This window comes from Perna viridis, chromosome 1, assembly GCF_037379345.1.
Source record: "Perna viridis isolate PV_CMFRI_1.1 ecotype Kerala chromosome 1, ASM3737934v1, whole genome shotgun sequence".
Classification (NCBI taxonomy): Eukaryota; Metazoa; Mollusca; class Bivalvia; order Mytilida; family Mytilidae; genus Perna; species Perna viridis.
In genome coordinates this window covers 47075921-47094526 of record NC_142445.1, presented here as the reverse complement: position 1 = coordinate 47094526, position 18606 = coordinate 47075921, and the positions used below count along the sequence as shown (strand labels likewise).

The window sequence follows — 18606 nt, the reverse complement described above, 5'->3', positions numbered from 1 at the left end:
CGGATTCGGTTTTTGAGTTACTTGCAAAAAAATTGCATGTCGAGACGACTTGGACTTTAAAATTATAAAGCATCTGCTCTCTTTTGCTGCGTTAGCACTAGGCGTTTTCACTGTGTTATTTGTATTCTAAATATTTTTATTTCGTATTTTGATTAACCGTTTTAATATGGTTATTATCACTTATTTATCATTAATACCTTCTGTATTGTTTTGACAACCCAAATGCTGCCTGTTGATATTGTGATATACCGAAAACAAATGAGCTGAAATGCCAGTACCAAGTCAGGACCATCCATTGCGATGGTGTCCAACTTTCAGGTTTTTACCTTGGTGATGCAATTTATTTTACCGACTTTTCTTTTTGATTATTTTTTTTTAATATTGCTTAGAAATTTTCAGTTCGGTTACTTATTGTATTGTTTTTTTGTAAAAAAAATATGATACTGCTTGCGGGGAGTAAGCAAAAATTTTATCACTACGTTGTTTAACATGTAGACTCATGAAGGCTCCTATCAAATCACAGAAAAAAGATTATACACCAATTCTAAAATCAGAGTTTCATTTTGTATAAGACAACGTATGTAAAAAAACTGTGGGAATTTACTGATACCATTATTCAAAAGTAACTTTACTTAGGAATTTAAAAGCAGTAGCTTACGAGAATTGTCATTAGTTTGATGATCAGTATACAAAGTAATTTGAAGAAAACATAGGGAAATATCGACTGAAGATTATACTAACCTAGCTAGAAGTATTTTTTAAAATTATTTTATAAAACACATTTGGTAAGAGATGGACTATTATATAAGCAAAGATAATATAGAAAGACAGAACAAGTTTACAATAACGACAAAAACAAATACATGTTAAACCCAATAGTTAATCAACAAAAACACATATAAGAACACTTCCTTTTTTGTAAATAGATTTTTAAAATGATACACCAGCTAAAAATAATCTAGAACATGTGGACATGTGTCTTCCACCGAGTCAATTTTCTAACGCATTTCAGACATATTCAGTTCGTTTGAATTGTTCTGTAGTTCTGCCCTGGCCATCGTTAATCGTGCCATGACTAAATCTAAATCTGTTGTTTGTAAATTATTTTCAAGTAGCATTTTATCAATTATTTCATTCAGTCTGTCACCCGTTTTAATGTCTGAAAAGTTGCTGACGAATGAAATACTAGTTGTTCTATCTGAGGTCTTCGCTTTCAGTTCTGCAAATAAAACCAAAAGAACTGGATAAAAGATGAAATTCAAATGTTCAAGTTATGTTTATCACCTTTCCCAAAATGTTTGGTGTATTGCACCTTCTTGATTTTGTACATTACCCATGGTTTTCAAGGATTCTTGATGTACCTTGTACTTAACCTTTTTGCCTTATGTTTTCTTTTTTCTGCTTTGTCTGGTTTGTTTTTTGCTTTATTTTGTCTCATTATATTTGTGTCTTCAATGCTGCTTCCAAAACATTATCCCATAACATATTTTTTTCGACGGAAATTAAGGAAATTGAAATAATGAATCGTATATCTTTTATTAAATAATTAATCAACTATTTTTTACATAAGGCCTAAATCCGAAAGCCAAAAGCTATGTGGGACAATGGGGTAAATGGTAATACCATAAAAAATCATTCAATTTGCAATTTTTCAATCAGATGGAAAAGTCGGTTTTATTGTACCAACATACTCATTTCAAAAAGTAATATATACAAAACAATTATAACAAGTCATAACACATTAGAAAGTGGCGAGTAGTAAAAGACATGAGCGAGGACAGAATATAATAATGTGGAATAATATTGATAAGCCACTAAAAGAAATTGACTGCAAAACTACAGCCTTTAATTAAAAAAAATAACTCTAAGTTATAAAAATTAAACTTACCATTCGAATTAAAAGATCTTCTCCGTATACTTTCTTTTCTCTGTAGAGAAAAACAAATCAATTACGGAAATATTTGTTTCGAGTTCATACTTGTTTTTGTTACAAATGTCACGACATGTAGGAAGTACAGGCAAAGGGATCTTATCTGCATATATTCTAATGCGAACTTTTGTTAATTTAATCATATATAACACAAATAACACGAATATATGTTGACTTAATACGGAGAAGAAAATTTTTAATATGGTATATATTATACTTTCAAACAGTTTAAGGAACTATATATAAATATTAGAAAGAGGGGACACGAATAATATCACGTAACATGGTATCAGTCGAGCGCTAAAATGAATCCATATGATCTGCACGAGTAATTTCAACTTTAGTAAGACATAGCTAAATCCCAGCGACATCAAAATATAAAGAGAAGAAACATTGAAAGGTGACAGCCTTTACACACAAAATTGTAAGTAACAATCACACACACAAAAGTAAAAAAACAGTCCCATAACAATGGTTTTGCGGAAAAAAACCAAGTAAATAGAAAGTAATCCATATATAACATACGGTTCGAACAATCGCTGAAAAGGTGTACAGAAATGGATTCAGTGCTGAATTAATGGGGAGAATAAACACTGCAGTTAAGGCATACACCTCTCCTGGGATGGAGTGCCCATTCAGAGCCATCAGACCTATAAAAATAAAACATTTAATGTAAAAAATATGATTGTTTATCTTTTGTTTCTAATCGCGAAACACTAGAATGCTTTTATTGATTTTCTTAAGATGGAACAGCAAATCTCCGTTTTAAACAGAAATTCAATATTACGATTATAATAATATAAATTCGCAAATAGGTTGTTTTGAAATAAAATTTTTTTCACAAGAGCTCTTTCAAGAAAAAAAAAACAAGAAGACTAAACAATATATAGTAGATATATGCATTCAATTATATATTTCTTCCGGGGATATAATGAAGGTGAAAAAAAAATCCTTTAAATTTCTGTATGTTAATTGGTTAGACTTTGACTTATGAAAGGATTTAAGAAAACTCTTAGAACAAGAATCAGAAGCTCACCCATTACTCCAACTGGAAACCAACATAAGAAGTCACTGAAAACTACCAGAAATAAACTCCTGGCTATTGTAAGGTCTTGTTTCTTTTTTGTAGATCTCACTCCATGCATCGTTGCCTTTACCTCACGATAAATCACTAGCTGGAATATGGCAATCGTCAAAAATATTACAAAATTAAGTATGATAAAAATTCCGAAAGAATATTGCCAACCGTTTGGTTTGTCTCTGGTTAATGGTAGTGCTAAACAGACAGCAGATCGAGAATAAAAATCACCGTCGAAGTAGTTGTTTGGTATTGTTGGAACAATTGCAATGACAAGGCAAGATAAATAAATACAGGAAGAAGTAATCAATGCCCTTTTCTTATCAAATTTTATACGCCCAAATGGATATTTAATTGCAATGAATCGGTCAATAGTTATAAAAAATAAAAACATGACTGAACATTCACTGGCAAAAGTAGAAAGTATTCCGGCAAACTTGCATGTTGAACCATATCGCCATGACAGGTCATTCCAAACGTAATTTCCCCGGAAAATTACATCAGCCGAGGCTATCGTTAACATATAAATACCCATGGTAAAATCTGCTATACCTAAACTGGTAATGAAAATACCGTGACCTTTTGACAAAGACTTTCTGTCAAAAATTATCCGGTACACGATGACAATAGCATTTCCTGTAAGAGCACTCAAGCCAATAACCCACAAACATACACGTAGAAAATCATTGCGCATCATGTCGGCACAGGAGGAAAATTCGTCCTTTTGTGGCAGGCAGTTATCTTCTGTTACTGAGCTAGGTCTTAAACAACAAAACACGTACGCATCAGAGTAGATCTTCTCCAGGTTATCTAATCCATTAAATATATTTTTTGTAAATACACTTATTCGGTTTTTACGAATATCCAGCGACTTTAGATGGTCTAAACCTTCGAATGATCTGTCTTCTACTGTATTTATTTTATTTGAAGAAAGATTTAAACTTTCTAAACGCATCATGCCATTAAATGACAATTTACGGAGTATCTGTAGATTTGTCTGGCTTATTTCCAAAGCTGGTAAGCTGTTTAAACCACTAAAAGAATAAGACTGAATTTGGTTCAACATCTTGTTTCCGTAAAGTAAAAGTATCTTCAAATGTGACAATCTTTGAAACGCATTCTTTGGAATAACTGAAAGTAAGTTATAAGTGAGATCTAAGAGATATAAGTTGTGCTGAAGATTACCAAAGATAATTTGGTTCAGGTCATGAATCCCAGTGTTTGATAAGTTCATTTCTGCTAAAAGGATGTTTCTAGACAGGTCTATTTCATATGAGGATAAATCTGACGCATGGAGGTCAATTTTTCTTGTGGAAACTGGAAATGACAAGGTTTCATTCAGTGATTGTTTGACGTTACATTTACTTGAATATCCGTTACATTGACAGTATGAAGGACAAGATGTATCACACATTAGTTCATCGTCATGTTGAGGACAATCATGATTACCATCACATCTTTTGTGTAAGTTGATACATTTACTGCTCTTTTGACATCTAAATAGTCCATCACATATGGGTGTATCTACAACAACGATTTTTATATTTTAATTAGATAAGAATCAGAAGAAACAGAATCCCAAATGTTTTATCTCAGTAAGCAAATACATAATGATAAAGTACAATGTACAAACACATGTATAACCTAGTATCTATATATTTCGTTGAATTTTTATTTAACCAAAAATGCTTTAAAGGATGCTTTAAAAGTTTTAAAAGAAAACGTTCTTCTAAGTAAACGATCGTTTAAACAAATATGAAGAAACGCGATTATAGGACACAGATGTCATAGCTATCCCTCGATAACTAATAGGAATTGAAACGAGCACTTAGCCAAGGTCTAAATACAATAGGATTGAGAATAAAGCATTATTTTAAAGCGCGCACACTTATGATCAATTGAAATTTAAATTTCTAAATTCTTATTCTAAATCACCCCGTAAAGGTTTGCTAAGAAATCATGAACGTAACCAGTGACTTTCCCAAAACGCATTCACACAGGTGCGAACAAAAAATTGAAATACAAAGTAACCAACAAAGTCGATCGTTCTGTCTAGCAGACTTACACGAAAAACAAAGCATCATGATGATGCTGCATTAAAAATTTCAAATTATGTTCATAATTAGTTGGTGATAATTTTAACTATAAATTAAAATATTATTCTCAATTTTAATCATGCTGTATTCAAATGTGGATCAAAAACTTACCGCAGCTGTTTTCATCATCTCGCTTGGGACAGTCATGCACTCCATTACAAAGTAAGTTTGGTGGCACACAGTAACTGTTTTGGCACTTATAATATCCAGTGGGACATATAAATGTCTCTAAAAAACCAACACTGATTCAAATGAGAGAATGATCGAGGGAACCAAGGTTATAGCGGTAATCAAAAGAATGTAATCCAGGGACAAAGACCAGATATGGAAAACAGATATACACAAAAAAGAACACAAAGTAACTAAAATCATACATACAAAGTAACAAAAGCAAATGAGCAACTGGGACTCCACTAAAAACTGGGAGCATGGACCAGGTTCACCGGTAGGGTTAGCGTCCTCTGCTTTTTAGACAATGTCCAAATGTATTAAGTTGCAATTTTTTTTTGAAGAACGGTGACATTTAACGCCAATCCAAAGTAGATAATTTAAGTATTTGATGTCTAACACAATTGTCCTGTTCAATTAAAAATGATTAAGAAAAAATAAAATAAAACAGAGTTAGCCTCTTAACCTAAGTCCTGTGAAGTTGATAAATTATTAATAAAGCCCCCACCTAACTACAACATTTGGTATAAGTCTCCTGTTATCAAGAGGAAAATAAAAACAGCGGCAAAATGAAAAGACTGTAGTGACTTAATAAAAAAAAAACATTATTAGGAATCACTACAGGGTATGCCATTTATTTCATTGTGTTGGACAAGTGTCCATAGGAAAATGTGTACATTTACCACAGTGAGAAAGATGTGACAAGTCTCTGCATCCAATTATTTCATTCTTGTTATCAAATTCTAGAACACATCTTATAGTTGATGGAAATGTCTGTCCACCCCGGCATCGAAGTATACTGAATGACGCGGTAATATCTGCAACAAGGACGATTGTAAGTGATGTCAAGGAAGATAGTTACCATTTTTTTTTAAAGCGCAGTATCTTATAATATTATCATCTTATAAAAAAAGCATAACTTTGAAGGATTAGACTAGAAGTATAGATAAACGTACATTTAATATGTAACTTGCTGTTATGGTTTAGTACCAGGCAAAACATGGCTTATAAACAATACAGGAACTCGTATACGTTTTTAGACCTTAGATCGCATGTAATGACTGTAAATTTCAGTGTAAAGATAATAAGCCGTTTCACAATTGCTATATTTCTCAAAACATTTCAAAATAACTAAAAATAACGTACGTATCATAATTGAGTTTTATTATATTAACTTAAATCTGGTTTTATATTTTGAAAAATGTGTTAATTTGAATTAAAAGACAAATACAATTGGTCCAAATTTAAGGTTATGCTAAATTTTGCAATACCATCCCAACTAAAATAGCTTAGCTAGTTAGCAAGTTAGCTGGAATAACAATTCATAGATGCAATTTTATATCTGTTAGATTTTAAAATTGCAAATAAAAACAAATGAAATAAACAAATTGAAATACAAAAACAAAAACAAATTGTAAACTAATATGACTAAGCGCACGATGTTTGAACTTTATTTGGAACATTCCATATTTTCATTTTAAATATGTACCCGAGTCGTGAAGAGTAAACCAAATAGGATATGTCATATATCAAATTATTCGATGTTTTGCTGAGATCACATTCTTATACCTAAAACGTCTCAGTATGATACTTTACACGAAACTTTCCGCAAAATCGTTCAAAATGACCGTAGATGCAAAAGCTAAGTATTGCACATAGAATGATTACAAGAGAAATAGCACAAAATACTTTCACCAAATACTCATATATCATTGATTATAATTTGTAAGACACCTTCACGGGATGTAGACGCTGTAATTCATCGAAAAATTGAGCTATAGACTTACAGTAAACTACCCATGAAATAGAATATTTATACACAAAAAGAGAGAAAACGATAAAGCCAATTGAATATAGAACCGCGAAAAAGAAAAATCGGGGAATTCTAAACTACTTAATTAAAGATTTAGGAATTTTAAAGAAAATGTCCAGTTCTATTACTTAAAAAATTCAAACGTCGTCGACATGTCTTCCATGCTTGGTATATCTTTAATAGTTATGCATTTCTAATTTATTTGAAGTGTGCATTAAAAAGCATTTCTTGAAATCGAAATTATCGAACTTTACAGAAAAAAATCACGTATATACAGAACGGCGATGAATTTTCGTAAGGTTCTAATTTTCGCTAAATTCACCAGGTTAAAAAACCGCAAAAATAAAAGCATGCTACATCCAGGGGAGGTCAGGCCATAATACGGAAAAACTGACCGGAAACCATAGTGGTGCAACGTGTTGGGAAAGATTCCACGTTTCTTGCACGTTAAAGAACTATGCCGTGGTATTCTATCGAAGTAGAAACCTTTGTGCTCCGCCACAGGAGGCTAAATTGCCGGAACCTACCCACCTCTCCCTATTTCCAGACTTTCAAGCAATCAAACTTTGGCGACACCATTATCCTTGTGTCCCATAAAGTTTTCATTTTATCATCATTTAACGTTCATTTTATCATCCAATTCATGTTCATCATCTGGATATAGCTGAAATGTTGCTCCCCGGGCGTTAAAACCCAACAAAAAATTAATCAATCTTTTTATTAGAACTTTTTTTTATGGAATTGTTTACACGTTTGAGAACGTCGAAGTATTTGGTTAAGCAATTTACCCTGAAGATATAATATTAAATCTTATGTATTTTTCAAATTACGCCAATAATTTGAATTCAAAATTCAACAAGACTTGATACAGTTAATCAAACAAACGTTACATCATCAAAGATCTATTTTTTGACGTTACATTGAACATCGTGCACAACGTATATTTAAGCCGACGAAGAAAAAAAATCCAGACTCTGATGTATTGAAAAATGCAAAAAAAAAAAAAAAAAAAAAAAAAAAAAAAAAAAAAACCAGAACAAATGCGCCGAAGAAGAAGCACAAATGAATCGATAAAGTTACATCAACTTGCCTTCTGTACAAACGAGTGGTCCAAGACGAAGTTTTACAAATTTCTTGACAGAAGAATCCTCTACTGCATAAAGTCGTTTAACGGGGATCTCGGATTCGGTTGTTAAATCTCCAATATCAGATCTGATTTCATTATAGTTGGCTGTATACCAATCATATGCCTCGTTTGCACAGTTACACCTTACAATAGTAAATTGTAATTTGTTAACATTATCAACATTTACAACATTGGAAGCGCGACGGATAAAAACTACTTAATTTGCAAGTGTTCTAGGGAGTTGTAGATGTCTATAATGAATAATGATTGAATTGTGTTGAAATCTTTATACAAAGTACATGTACTTATGTATACAAAAAATGTCAATCATATATATTGTAAATTTCGATATGCTGTACACGTATTTCAAGGAGGAAAATTAGAATCAAATATATAGGAAGATCTAAATCCAACTGTTTACAAGAACTACTCAAAACCAAAGCTTCTGAAATAGGAAGCTAAATATCACCGAGAGGTTCTACCATGTGCAATACGAGGAATGAAGCCTAAGTGTTTTAGGTGTTTTAAAATACTGCAAATCTTGATATATATGAACAATCTGATATAATTCGGAGTATTACAGAAAGTTCTATTATCATATGGAAATAAGTATTTGATAAAATAATAGATATTTCCTGTTTATTTCAATAGAAAAAACCACAAAAACCATAGTGCAATGTATCCCTGTATTTGCATGGAATCTATATTACCATTTTCCGATGATTAAAATAATTGTCAAGTCAAAACACGGAATGGTAGACGCCGATAATCAAAAATAATTAAAAAAAATCATTTAATTGATAATTTTCTGAAAATGCCAATAGATTAGATTAATGTTATTTGAAAGTAGGCATAGAATTAATGACTGAGTGGGCAAGAAAATCAGATATAAGCTGAGTAAGTTCGAATATAAGGTTTTAATATTAGGATTAGTTTAATATTAAACAAGTTGGTTTACGATATCATTGTATCTTTAGAAGCAGATAAAGATACGAAAGAGATATTCATTACTAAAAAATAAAAAAAGGTATTTTTATTAATATTGGTGAATAAAATTTTTTGCAGAATATGATATTGCACTCGCGATCTTAAATAATTCAATAACTGCTCGGGACAACATTCGCCAATATAATTTCGATGGCCATAAAATATAATTGTAAGGAACTTATATAAGCCATTTCTAAATTTAGTTTTCATTAAAACTATTTTCATGCATTATAGTAAACTTAAATTTCTGTGAAAATGCCACAAATGTGTATGGTACTAAGTTTTCACATTAAGGTCCCAAATAAGATAAGAGATGATAAAAGACAGAATTTCAATGAATTAAAAGAAAAAAAAAACATAATGTTAAGTTGTAGATAAAATTCATATGATAGCAGAAATTAATAAATTACCTTGTTACATTGCCATCGCAATTGCCAACAAATGGGCAACGGCAATTCTTTCTTGAAGTTTTACTACTAACTCTTTTTCCAGAGTCTGACTCCCTTATTACCTCCCTTTCTGTAAAATAACAGTAAAGTTCTATCGACTGCTTGCAGTTATTACTATCTTTCAGCTTATTGATTTGATTGTCGTTGGCGTCATACTTTGGGTAAACGTCTATAATGTTATCTGATCCAATCAACAGATGTTCAGCGTTGTGGTGAATTACAGTTGACACATGGACAGAATCATTTATTTGTTCAAAACTACACTCGACTCTGGAGCTTTCTGTGCAAAAAATACATGATTTATGTATCTGATGATTATTATAAGTATCTTATTGAATCACGCAAACGGATAATAACCGCTCTCTTATAAAAAACAAAACAAAACAAAACAATAATAAAACAAACTAACAATAAAAACAACCAAAAAAAAAATGATAAAAACCCCCAAAACAAAAACAAAACAAACAAAAACAAGCAAACAAACAAACAAAAAACACTCGAACAAACAAACAAAAAAATTTAAAAAAAAAAACAAAAAAAAAAAAAACGAAAATTGAAAAAAAAGGGAAAAAAAAAGAAAGAAGCATAAGCGATACTTCCAAAAATTTGGGTTCTAGACAAAATATATATATATTCATTTTCGGAGAACGACACTTTCAAATGACACTGTTTGACATTACAGGATGAAAAATATGGTAGTATATCTATAGTATATAGTGGTATATTTGTATTTATTTCATAAAACCGATTAAGGTTATTAACCATTGAGTTGATCAACTCTAAACTCGACCTGGAGATTTCTGTGCAAAAAATAAATAATTTATGTATCTGATGATTATTATAAATATCTTATTGAATCACGTAAACGGATAACAACCACTCTCTTCTAAAAAAGCAAAACAAAAATTAAACAAACTAACAATTCAAAAAACAACCACAACAAACAAAAAACAAACAAACACTCGAACAAACAAACAAACAAACAATAAAAAAGAGAAAGAAAAAAACACAAGCGTTGTTTCCCAAAATTTGTGTTCTGGAAAATATATATATATATATATTCATTTTCGGAGAACGACACTTTCAAATGACACTATTTTACATTACAGGATGAAAAATATGGTATTATATATATATAGTGTATAGTATATCTTGTAAAACTATTTCATAAAACCAATTCAGATTATTAACCATTGAGAGTAGGCCCTATAAGGTATTCTCCACTCTTTTGAAGACCAATTCTCCACCTGTCAGCACATGAAGATTGGATTTTGTACTGACAATTATCACCCTCGTCTTCATGGAAAAGGCCATTACAGTCGACAAACCCATCACATACTCTAGAATATGGGATGCAGGTAGCGTCATAACACTGAAAACTATCAGGACCACATAAAACTAAAATGATACATGAAAGTTTATTGTAACAACAACAAAAATGTGGACAATTTAAAAAAAAATAGATATACATTATTGCAAAATCTACTATATATGTCAATTATATAGATTATTTATAGTAGACCCACAAAGCAGTTTAAAGTAGATATTGACCTCACATTCTAGTATTTTACTGTATGTGGTTATAAGTTCTATTAAGGTGTATTGACTATTTTTGTGTGCTTTCATTAAAGTGCAGTCTATTATATTTTGTCAATGGCTTCCCTCTTGCGTAACACATTGGTATTCTAATTTTTCTGACGTTGTTTGAAGTAAAATAAAAAAAATATATTTTTAAATATATATATTTAAAAAAATATACGTACCACAGTCAATTTCGTCTGATTTGTCAAAACATGATGGTACAAAGTCACATCGTTTTGCAATTGGTATGCATTGTTTGTTGGCACACTGCCATTCATTACTTGCACATTTATTTCGTTCTGAAAATTTGAATGTTGAAATATCTAACAAACACACAATCATAATTCCAATTGAGATTCAAACTTAAACAAGAGCAACAATTTGAGATAATCGTTTACAAAATATAGTTTCCGAAATTTTTGTTGTTCAAAAGCGAACATAAAAATGCCCTTGTTTTCACATTAAAAATATAAAAAAATGTCTATAGAATTGAGACATATTCATTTAGAATTCAGGATGGTTTTATCCTGATATATACAGCTAAGGTATAATAAAAAAAACATATTGAAAACCACAGTATGATGTTTACCACATAACTGTTCATCAGACCCATCCGGGCAATGGTCTATAAAATCACAATGTAAGCCGATGGATATACAACTACCGTCTTCGCATGTATACTGGTCTTCGGAGCATGTCTTGGCTGCCAAAATAAAACAAATCTGTATTTAATCATAATTGATAGCGTTTTATGTACTTTTCTAACTCATGACAATTTAGTGTACACGAAACCTTATTTTTGTTTATTGTCGATTGTTCAATCTAATTAAAACTAGACCTAGCAATTGTTCCATTCATTCATATAGGATCTAACAGCACGTCATGGTACTTTCTGTTCTGATGACCTTTTCTATCTCCCAATCAGATTTCAGCTGTCATGATTTTAAAAGAATTATTCAAAGAAATAACCCAGAGGATTCTGAAAAGGTTACCTGAACATAAAGTGTTGTTAAGAGACTATATGCAGTGACTAAATGGAACAGTTGAATTTTTTTAAATTTAATTAGACTGGTCGATTGTTTTAATTTTTTCCATATTCATTACCTGAATGGGCTTGTTACATGTATATCAAAAATTGGCTTAAATTTGTTAGGCTATATTTGATGCATATAATCAATTAAGGCTTACACAGCATATACTCATCAATTAATCATGGTCTTACTCCAAACTGCATAAATCTATATATTTAAGATTGAAAAAAAATAATAAAAAGACAGAAATAATGACATTTTTCTCCCTTCAGAAATATCGAATTAAGATCTTTCTTACAGCAATTATATTCATCGTCTTTGGATAAACAGTCGATGACATCATCACAGATAAACGCACGGAGAATATATTCGCCAGAAACACATTGATATGCTTCTTTGACGTCTGTCACATTTAAGACGGAAATTGAAGCTCTGTTATCTAAAAAGAAACGACCGATGAGTTATATCAAAATACAATTGAAATTTACAATTCAGAAGAAATGTCATACATATTCAACTGTGAACAAAACATATGGTTCACAGTGAAATAAATAATTGCATTAAGTTTATACACGTGTTTGTCATTATTCAGTGATAAACAGTAATAAAATAAAGATTTGAACCGTTGAAATGAGTCTTTTATGAATGCCTCTTAATCGTTAAAATACATAATCAGATTAAAACAATAAAACAATGACACAATTGAGCCTACCACTTAACTGTGCATCTTTAGATTCAAGGGATTCACAAATAAAGTTTGGTATCTTGTCGTAAGCACAAGCAACATCATGCCAGTTATTCAAATCATGTATACTGTACAGTTTAATGATTGAACACTTTTCATTCTGTAAACCATCTGGTTGGCCAGTTCCATCAATTTCTTCATGATGCCTATGAAATAGGTTTATACAAGTTATAAAAGTTTCCTTTTATAAACATATATATACATTTATATAAACATAAGAAAGAGTAATCAAGAGAACCAAGGTTATAGCGGTAATCAACAATATGTAACCCCGGGACAAAGACCAGACAAGGAAAACAGACATACACAACAAAGAACATAAAGAGCAAATAAAACCAAACATACAAAGTAACAAAAGCAAATGAGCAACTCGGACTCCACCAAAAAGTGGAAGCATGGACCAGGTGCACCGGTAGGGTAAGCGTCTTCTGCTTTTCTAGAAACACCCGCCGAGTTGCTCATAAACAGTCAAGTCCGGGGTAGACAAACGAGGAAAGGAAAACTATGATCCGTTGAATAAATCAGTTTTCTTGGTGCAGATGGATACACCATAATCATGATGACGACCATAAAACTTCTGTAGTGATGACTTCAATCTTGTAGCAACATATCCCTGTTCAAGAAGCCTATTTCTTAGAGTACTAGCGCGATACAAAAAGTCTGCGTAGTTTCGGCAAGCTCTGGCATAATGTATGAGTTATGATATGAACACTCCATACGCAAGTGATGTAGGGATGTTGCCATAGATGAAAGGAAAGTTGACAATTTTGAATGAGAAGTCATCACGTTTGTCTTGAAGTTTGGTCAATAGTTTTCCTTTACCATTGATTTTTAAGTGTCGGTTAAGATATGAGGCTGACTTCACAGTGACTGTAGTATCCTTTATCTCAAGTTCTTCGGTGTAGATGCGATGTATCAAATACCCGAAATTTGGATTGTTTGAAGATAATGCGTCATCTATATAGCGGAAACTGAGATTATAGGATATAGCCAAACAACATTCTTTCTTTCGGATCAGATCAGCTATAAAGTCAACCCCATAAGAGTGAAGGAATAGGTCAGCACAATTTATTCCTATTGGAATGCCGACCGTTTGTTGAAGAACACGTTCACTACACCGGACAAATATGTCGTCGATTAAAAATTCCAGCATTTTGTAAACATCTTCCTCTGTATATTTGAAAGATGATTTGGAATTATTTCTTACAAAGTATGAGGAATTTCTACCAAGAACTATATATTTGTATCTAGGTGTACCATCTATTTTTGGGAAAACAACGATGTATATTGTTTTTAAGTCGGGATTTTAACTGAGTATGGGGAATAGAAGTATACAGTGTTGAAAAATCATAGGTTTTAATGATATTATATTCAGATAATAGTAATGAACTGATTTTCTCCAAAAAATCTTTCGACTTTTTCAGGATCCACATTGAATTAATACCACTACGGGAGTAACAAATGTTGTGGTAAGACTGCAAACCGTCTTTGACAGTTGTGAGTATAGAAGTTAAAAGTTTTGAAAGAAGTTTGGTGGTACATTTTGCAGATCCAGCTATGAAACGTTGTTTGTATGGATTCTTGTTGAGTTTATGAATCCAGTACATAGACGGTAAATCACCATCATCGTCCTTGGTAGAGAGACCAAAAGAGGATAGCACAGATTTATGGTTTTCCACAATCTCCTCTTTAGAGAGTGTGGTAGCAGTATAGGTCTTATCACTGCTATTATTTTCTACGTCTACCTCTGATAATAAACATTGGATTTAAATTGTTTTGCAGACAAAAACAATGTTGTTTTAGGCCTTCTCTGCTGGTACGACAACAAACTTGTCATGTATAGTAGACAATGTTTTTGCTACATCGGGGTCTTTGAAAACCGATGTAGCCTTGGCACTCATTGACCTACTTAAAACTTTCATTTGTTTCAAAATTAAAGACCTCACGGCCTTTAACCACTCTGACAGAGAATCAATGTTTTCTTGTTCTCGTTTTATCCATTTTCGTACATGGACCTCGACGGCATCCATAAGAACTTTAAAGTTATAATTCAAATTTATGGAGCGTAGTTCACGGTACTTGGGACCTTTGGAAAAGATTTCACGCAGAGATCGTTTTCGATGATGGTTAAATCTCCCGTAACGACGTGACCAGAAGGACCATATATGAATGGAGAGTTTTTGCAAGAACAGTCAGGTAGTTTAGCCTTGAAGTCCTCGAGGTTCTGCAATAGCCTTTTATAATTGAAAATTTTGGATGTAATGTGAAGTATGGAAATATGAAATAATTGATATGGATTTGTCTTTGAACTATTGGGGAATTTTGTTGGTAAGTTTTTGTGATGGAGGATGTTAGCCAAATTAATTGCATCTATACCTTTGTTGACAAACGGTAGTGGAAGAAATGATAATTTTTCTTCATCTTGACTTTTCACACAAACTTGTTTAAAGAGTCTGTGGAAACCAATATCCAAAATGATCGCAATAAGTCTGTATAATGATGAGGTGGGGTCAGAAACAGGAGTGTCAAGACTTGTTTTGTAAAGGGAGTGTAGTAGAGTGAGAGGTATAGAATAAAGTATGTATCTAATGTGATGAAGTCCAAGAGGTTTTTGAATAAAAGGAAGGAAACCACCTATGGAGACATCATGTAGCTTAGTTGACGTATGGTGGCGATGGCCAGGACTCCTTTTCCGTCTTGGATTTTTGTCAGATAAATTCATCACATTTATGCCATTGTTATAATGGCTTGAAAGGTTTCCTATATTTTTGATGTTGTCATTGCTTCCGTAAGATATTGCAGTACCTAGTCTGCATATCCAATACTCCTATCGTTCCCTACGATAGTTTGTACTTAGAACGGGACTGATCGTAGGTGGTAAATTCTTTCTAAAATACGAACTTTCATAGAAAGAATTGAATGATTTTGTTGATTAAAGTGTTGATAAACTGTCGGGAATTTGGTGGTGTTAATTCCCGAACGACGACCGCACATTCTTTTGTTTAATCGTTCGTGCGTTTCTCCGACATATACTAAACCACATAAGTTGCATTCTAATCCATATATTAAGTTTGTTGATTTGCAACTTAAGTCATCTTGACTTCTTGTATGGAAGGTTTTGTTTGTAAGGGAACTGGAGAAGTAAGAGTCGGTTATAAGAATATTGCATGTTTTGCAATTTTTAATACCACATTTTGATATGGTACAATGTGGTTCGTCATCGTTGTAGTCAAATATATCGTTTAAAGTGATGGAACATGGTTTGATTAATTTAAAATAGTCAGAATGTTTGTACTGGAATAGATGGTCTGCAGACTGAACGTGTGATTAGGTACTTTTAGTTGAATTGGTCGGGGCACTTTTCCAAGAAACTATGACATAGAAGAAATTATCAGTGTGAATATAAAACATGCTGATATACGAAATAAAACTCACCATGCTGTAAATGTGACTGGACTTCCGTCACTCCAAATATAGTCATCCATGATATATCCATTAGTTTTCTTCTGTAAACCTTTATATTGTGAAAGAAAGCAAAGGGAACCTTTAAAACTAATCGGCTGCCAAGATATGAACGCATCATAATTTACAGTTGGTTTCCTAAAACAGTAACAATGTTGATGTTGATTGTTTTATATAGTTACATAAAAAGTGAGTTATGCACTTAGCAAAATATTTAAATATTTGTCTTTCTCTTACCGACTGACAACTTCTTTTAGGAAGTTTCGTCCTAAAGATATGTGAAAGAATCGTGATTCTTTGGAGCCAACAAAACGACGTCTTCTCTGCAAATTATTTTCTCGACATTATCAATAAATACCATGTCCATATCAAATGACATCATTTCAAGGTTTTATACTTACAGACAGTTGGTTTTGGCTAAAGAAATGTCAGTATACATTTACTTTGATTTGTTTGTCATTACACTCGGTTTTTTCAACACAGATATGACTACTGTTTTACCAATTTAGACTGTTCACAGCGGGAACTATTATGCTCACTATATCAGTGGGTGGTATGGCTAGCCATAAGACATGATTTACGCTCACTATGTCAGTGGGCGGTATGGCTAGCCATAAGACATGATTTACGCTCACTGTCAGTGGGCGGTATGGCTAGCCATAAGACATGATTTATGCTCACTATGTCAGTGGGTGGTATGGCTAGCCATAAGACATGATTAATGCTCACTATGTCAGTGGGCGGTATGGCTAGCCATAAGACATGATTTATGTTCACTATGTCAGTGGGTGGTATGGCTGGCCATAAGACATGATTTATGCTCACTATGTCAGTGGGCGGTATGGCTAGCCATAAAACATGATTTACGCTCACTATGTCAGTGGGCGGTATGGCTAGCCATAAGACATGATTTATGCTCACTATGTCAGTGGGCGGTATGGCTAGTCATGATTTAACCCACTTATGCACTTTAAAATAACTGTACCAAGCACGGAACATAGCAGCTATTTTCATTTTTTTCCTGTTTATTCTAGACTTTGCTAATTCATGTTTTGTTTGATATATCCTTCCAATGTATCCTTATGAGTCTGATAACTTGCAAAACGCAGCAAACATAGATTACAATGATTCTTAAATTCATGAATTCTGTCTTAAATAGTTTTCTTGTGTACATTTTTATCGGTAAGAACAAAACGGAGATATGATACCTATATAAGCTCGCTCGTCGTCAATACTGTCTAGAACCGTTATAAGATTATGAATGAATTTCATTTCAGAGGTGTCTGTTATACTGACTAAACTACTGTTGAATTTTCTGCATTCCTTCTCAGCTTCAATCCAGGAAAGACCTTTAACCCTCCTTCTTACTGTGTAGCAATTATTTTTAAAACCGTACCAGTCAGCTGGACAACCTTAAATGAAAAAAGTTAATTCTTTTAACGTATTTTAAAACAATTTATGAGTATATTTTTTTGCCATGTGTGTTTCAATTTAATCTCGGATTAAATTTTACAGAACTATGCCGTGACTTATAAAAAAACCCTCTACATTCTCAGTAACAACAGATGTGTTTTCTAATGTAATTTTCCTGAATCTGCTGTTACATTAGACATGATTGTAATACTTTTCTCCGTTAATACTATATGGATTTCATCCATGTGTGATCCAAAGTACTTCATTGATGCTATGATCAGCGTGATGTTGTGCTTAAGTCAAATTTTAGAGAAAATACGGCTAAAAATGACTCGATTTTCAAACTTAAATTCATAACATTAATACTATAACTAGACAAGTGCTATTTTCACCTGAATTCAAAGTAAAATAGACATTATTGCACACTTATTTTGGTTGGGATAAATAATTGCATACGTTCATATGTACCAAGGGAGTGTGCCATTTCAAGGGGAAAATTCCATACCTGCGGATATTGAGTTGGCAACTTAAAATATTGCAGTTTATTTAATCTTCGATTTTTATTCTTTTAAAACTATTAGTTGCAAACTATTGTAGATCACAAGTAGTATTATGTTTTGGAAATTATGTAAAAGGGTCAATTTCTTTCTTTTATCATATTGACGAAGCATAATTTTTCCTTAATAATAAAACCGCGTCTTTGATTGAGTAGACTGGCAGTTAATAT

General features: G+C 32.3%; 1 protein-coding gene across 1 annotated transcript in view; it reads right to left on the bottom strand.

The window, feature by feature from the left end:
- Positions 1–18606, bottom strand: part of LOC148629053 (uncharacterized) — a 56175-nt gene continuing 37569 nt past the window's right edge. Inside the window, exons 18-32 of the mRNA XM_088543115.1 lie at positions 17675–17878; positions 16440–16518; positions 12972–13150; positions 12558–12698; positions 11818–11931; positions 11411–11527; positions 10839–11045; positions 9609–9927; positions 8176–8354; positions 5956–6090; positions 5216–5332; positions 2967–4532; positions 2456–2580; positions 1889–1928; positions 1–1219 (exon numbers count right to left, since the gene is read on the bottom strand). Of these exons, the coding sequence (XP_088399241.1) occupies positions 999–1219; positions 1889–1928; positions 2456–2580; positions 2967–4532; positions 5216–5332; positions 5956–6090; positions 8176–8354; positions 9609–9927; positions 10839–11045; positions 11411–11527; positions 11818–11931; positions 12558–12698; positions 12972–13150; positions 16440–16518; positions 17675–17878 (3743 nt within the window). The 3' untranslated portion in view covers positions 1–998. The remainder of the gene's footprint in view (positions 1220–1888; positions 1929–2455; positions 2581–2966; positions 4533–5215; positions 5333–5955; positions 6091–8175; positions 8355–9608; positions 9928–10838; positions 11046–11410; positions 11528–11817; positions 11932–12557; positions 12699–12971; positions 13151–16439; positions 16519–17674; positions 17879–18606) is intronic.